The sequence below is a fragment of the Palaemon carinicauda genome, chromosome 3 (assembly GCF_036898095.1).
Source record: "Palaemon carinicauda isolate YSFRI2023 chromosome 3, ASM3689809v2, whole genome shotgun sequence".
In the NCBI taxonomy this organism is placed as follows: domain Eukaryota; kingdom Metazoa; phylum Arthropoda; class Malacostraca; order Decapoda; family Palaemonidae; genus Palaemon; species Palaemon carinicauda.
In genome coordinates this window covers 45,034,696-45,039,921 of record NC_090727.1, presented here as the reverse complement: position 1 = coordinate 45,039,921, position 5,226 = coordinate 45,034,696, and the positions used below count along the sequence as shown (strand labels likewise).

The 5,226-nt window shown below is 35.3% G+C and overlaps 1 protein-coding gene across 1 annotated transcript; it reads right to left on the bottom strand.

Moving 5' to 3' along the window:
• Positions 1–670: 670 nt before the first annotated feature.
• LOC137631661 (flagellar attachment zone protein 1-like) lies at positions 671–5,201 on the bottom strand. Its single transcript, XM_068363537.1, has 2 exons — positions 3,819–5,201; positions 671–826 (listed from the first exon to the last, which is right to left on the bottom strand). Exons 1-2 carry the CDS (start codon positions 5,199–5,201, stop codon positions 671–673), a joined length of 1,539 nt encoding a protein of 512 aa, XP_068219638.1.
• Between the last annotated feature and the right edge of the window lie 25 nt (positions 5,202–5,226).

Sequence of the window (5,226 nt, the reverse complement as noted above, 5' to 3'; positions counted from 1 at the left end):
CTGCTCCTTTTTTATAGTTATTTTAGGGTTTTTTTGGTTTTTTTTGCCGATTCTTTTTCTCTTTCTCCTCTTGCTGTTGCCTTTTTTTTGGGGGGGGGTGTTTGTATTCTTTTTAGTTTATTTTTTATTTTTTTGCTGCTTCTCCTCCTCCTCTTCCTCTTCTTGCTGCTGCTACCTTTTTTTTTTTTTTTTTTTTTTTTAGGTTTTTCGGTTTTTTTTTTTTTTGCTGCTTCTCCTCTTCCTTCTCTTCCTCCTCTGTCTGCTGCTTTTTTTTAAATTTTGTTTAAATTTTTTTTAGTATTTTTTTTTTGGCTGCATCTGTTCCTGGTGTTTCTCACGACCCCCAGCTGTTGGCAGATTCTGCTCTCTCATAACTGATGCTGTTAGCTACTATCAATTGTAGCTGCTAATTACTGCTGCTGCTAGCTGCTCTATGCTGTTGCTTTCGGCTACTAGCTGCTGCTATTTGTTACTGCAAGCTGCTGTTGCTAGTGGTGCTGCTTGCTGCTGCTACTGCTGCTCTTGCTTGCGGCTGCTGCTGCTGCTTACTGCTGCTTTTGCAAATTGCTGCTGCTGCTGCTTTTGCTAGCTGCAGCAGCTGCTGCTTTTGCTAGCTGCTGCTGCTGCTGCCTACTGCTGCTTCTGCAGATTGCTGCTTCCGCTGCTTTTGCTAGCTGCAGCTGCTGCTACCTTTGGTAGCTGCTGCTGCTTTTGCTAGCTGCTGCTGCTGCTGCAGCCTGCTGCTGCTGCAGCCTGCTGCTGCTGCAGCCTGCTGCTTGCTCCTGCTGCAGCCGCTGGCTACTGCAACTTTTGCTGCTGCAAGCTGCTGTTGCTAGCACATGCTGCTTGCTGTTTCTCCTAGCTGCTGCTAGCTGCTTCTGCTAACGTCTGCTGCATGCTGCTGCTAACATCAGCTGTGGCTGCTGCTAGCTACTGCTAACCGTTGCTTTTCCATTGCTGCTGGTTCTGCTACTGCTGCTAACTTTTGCTAGCTGTTACTATCTTCTGCTCCTGCTATTTGATGCTCCACAGCTGCGAGTTCCTAAAAATTTGGACTGATGAAGGACTACCTCCAAAAGATGCAGCTTCTCTTCCCAGCCAAAGATGTCTTGGTTCAACCTCCAAGAACTTGTCTGCATACTAGAAGAATCCCAGCTTCTTCGCTCTGCATAGCCAGTCTTCTAGATGATTCCCCCAGAACCACCCGAAGGTTGGTATCCAAAGGAATAGATCTAGATATCCGACCATTTGTACACTTGACAAAGGTCCTGTACACCCCATCAAGGTACAAAGCATACTAGATTCAGCCAGGTTCCTTCCCTCTGCAGATCCTGCTGTCCTCCAGGTTATGCCAAGCATCGTTCAAGCTGGAAAGTTAGCCTTGCGTCCTTTAAGCTGGGGGCAGTCCATCCAAGTGTCCTTCAAGGCGAATAGTTTTAGGTGTCCTTTCCAGTGAAACTGATGTCCTGAACCTGTCCAGAATGGGTGAAGCACAAAACTTAACAAAAAGGTTATTCCTTTCCAAACAAAACTAAACAGAAAAAAAAAAATTCCTTTCCAAATATCATCAAACAAAAATTTTATTCCCTTTTTCCTATAAATATTTTTTTTTTTTTGGTGGCGATATTATAATCACCATTTTTTATATTTTTTATTTTTTTTTGGTGGCGATATTATAATCACCCTTTTTTTTTGTGGCGATATTATAATAACCATTTTTTTTGTTTTTTGTTTTTTTTTGGTGGTGATATTATAATCACCATTTTTTTGTTTTGGGTTTTTTTTGGTGGCGATATTATAATCCCCATTTTTTTGTTTTTTGGTTTTTTTTTGGGTAGCGATATTATAATCACCATTTTTTTTGTTTTTTGTTTTTTTGGTGGCGATATTATAATCTCTATTTTTTTTTTTTTTTTTTTTGGTGGCGATATTATAATCTCTTTTTTTTTTTTTTTTTTTTTTGGGTGGCGATATTATAATCACCATTTTTTTGTTTTTTGTTTTTTTTTTTGGTGGCGATATTATAATCACCATTTTTTTGTTTTTTGTTTTTTTTTTTATGGCGACATTAAAATCACCATTTTTTTAATTTTTTTTTTTTGGTGGCGATATTATAATCACCATTTTTTTTTCTTTTATTTTTTTTGTGGCGATATTATAATCACCATTTTTTTTTCTGGTGGCGATATTATAATCACCATTTTTTTTTTTTTTTTGATGGCGATATTATAATCACCATTTTATTTTGTTTTTTGTCTTTTTTGGTGGCGATATTATAATCATTATTTTTTTTTTCTGGTGGCGATATTATAATCACCATTTTTTTGTTTTTTGTTTTTTTTGATGGCGATATTATAATCACCATTTTTTTTGCTTTTTTGTTTTTTTTTGGCGGCGATATTATAATCACCATTTTTTTTTTTTTTTTTTTTGATGGCGACATTAAAATCACCATTTTTTTTTTTGTTTTTTGTTTTTATGGGTGCCGATATTATAATCACCATTTTTTTTTTTCTGGTGGCGATATTATAATCACCATTTTTTTTTTTTTTGGTGGCGATATTATAATCACCATTTTTTTTTTTTTTTTTTTTGGGTGGCGATATTATAATCACCATTTTTTTTTTTTTTGTTTTTTTTTTTGGTGGCGATATTGTAATCAACATTTTTTTTTTTTTTTTTTCTTTTTTTGGTGGTGATATTATAATCACCATTTTTTTGTCTTTTTGTTTTTTTTGGTGCCGATATTATAATCACCATTTTTTTTTTTGGCGATATAATCACCATTTTTTATTTTTTTTGTTTTTTTTGGTGGCGATATTACAATCACCATTTTTTTTTTGGTGGCGATATTATAATCACCATTGTTTTTTTTTTTGTGGCAATATTATAATCACCATTTTTTGTTTCTTGTTTTTTTTGGTGGCGATATTATAATCACCATTTTTTTTTTTGGTGGCGATATTATAATCACCATTTTTTTGTTTTTTGTTTTTTATTGGTGGCGATATTATAATCACCATTTTCATTTTTTTTTTGTTTTTTTTTTGGTGGCGATATTATAATCACCATTTTTTTTTTTTTTTGTGGCGATATAATCACCATTTTTTTGTTTTTTGTTTTTTTTTGGTGGCGATATTATAATCACCATTTTTTTTTTGTGGCGATATAATCACCATTTTTTTTTTTTTTTTTTTTTTGTGGCGATATTATAATCACCATTTTTTTGTTTCTTGTTTTTTTTTTGGTGGCGATATTATAATCACCATTTTTTTGTTTTTTGTTTTTTTTGGCGGCGATATTATAATCACCATTTTTTTTTTTTTTTTTTGTGGCGATATTATAATCACCATTTTTTTTTTCTGGTGGCGATATTATAATCACCATTTTTGTTTTTTGTTTTTTTTGGTGGCGATATTATAATCACAATTTTTTGGTTTTTTGTTTTTTTTTGGTGGCGATATTATAATCACCATTTTTTTGTTTTTTGTTTTTTTTGGTGGCGATATTATAATCACCATTTTTTTTTTTTGGTGGCGATATTATAACCACCATTTTTTGTTTTTTGTTTTTTTTTTTGGTGGCGATATTATAATCACTATTTTTTTGTTTTTTGTTTTTTTTGGGTGATATAATCACCATGTTTTTATCACCCTTTTTTTGTTTTTTTTTTTTTTTTTTTTTTTTGGTGGCGATATTATAATCCCCATATTTTGTCATATTTTGCGTTGGGATATAATTCCTCTTTAGTTTTTTTTCCAGCCCTGCCTTCTCGTCTCTTGAAGGGTGAATCTATTCAACTGGCTATCCCATATTACATCCCCAGTCTGCTCACCAGAAATTTCTTTATGATATAATTCCTTCAACTCGGGGTGTATTTGAGAGAGACCGTCTACAAGTTGTGCAATAGCATAATTCTTATTATTCAATTCCATCTCTAGGTTCATATTTCTTTCCATCATATCTTGATACTTCTCCTTATAAATTGCAAATTCGTCTGCCACGGAAGTGAGATTCCTAATTTCTTCTTCCAGAATTTTATTCTTCTCGTCAGCCTCCATCAACGCATTGCTCGTGGCTCTCTCCTCCGAGAGGTCTCTTTTCAGTCGTCTATTCTCTGCTTTAACACCAGCAAATTCTTTCCAGAGTTTTTCCAGTTCCTCCTCAGCCATCTCCAGATCGCACACCACGTCTTTCTTAATTAATAGTTCAGTCTTCAATTTGGTGTTCTCATCCAGGACAGTATCCAATTTAGTTCCTATTCTATAGACCTCCTCGACTGCAGCGTTAAGTTCACTTTCTAAAGCTGCCTTTTGACCAACGTTTTCGGTCTTCAGTCTCTTGTTTTTAGCCTTAACACTGTCCAGTTCAGCCCAGAGTGTTCGGATCTCCTTATCAGCACTTTCGATGTATCCCTCCAAGTCGCTCTTTTCCAAAAGTTTCTCGGTGGCTTCCTTCAGATCTCCTGTTACTCTTTCCAGCTTCTTCTCGAGTATTCGAATTTCCTCACGGGCATTTTCTAATTCCTTTTCTGCATATGCCTTGGGGAAAAGCTCATCACGAATTTGATCGTTTCGAGCTTCAGCTTTTTCTAGACTTACAAAAAGCGACTCTATATTCTTATTTGCTCTTTGTAAATCATCCATTAAAGCTAAGTTACCGATGTTATTACATACCTCAATTTCTCTTACCTGAACAATCGTCTTGACCGAAAGCTCCTCTCGAAGTTCATCGTTTTGACTTTCAGCTTTCTCTAGACTGGCCATAAGACCCTTAATTTTCTTATTCGCTCTATCTAATTCTGCATTTAAAGCTGATATGGCTATGTTGTCCGTAGATAACTCAATTTCTTCTTCCTCTGCTCCATGCACCTCTTCACAGATGCGTTGTAAGTCATTGGTCGTTTCCGTCTCTTGGTGTATTCTAGCGAGGAAATCGTCAAATAACTTAATTCCCTCTTCTGCTCCGTCCAACTCTTCACTTAGATCCTTTTGAGATGCTTCCAATTGTGCGTGTTCCTTAGTTTCTTCGGCAACATAGTAGACTGCTGGTTGCAGTCTCTCCATTTCCTCCCGATCCATCGAATCCAAGAATTTTTCTGCTTCTCTATGTGAATCCTCGTCTCCCCACCACCATGCCATGACGCCAAAAGCAGTCAAAGATCCCATTAAAATCAGTCTGTCAGTCATAAATCTAACCATTTTGTATAGTCAAGATTTACCCAAT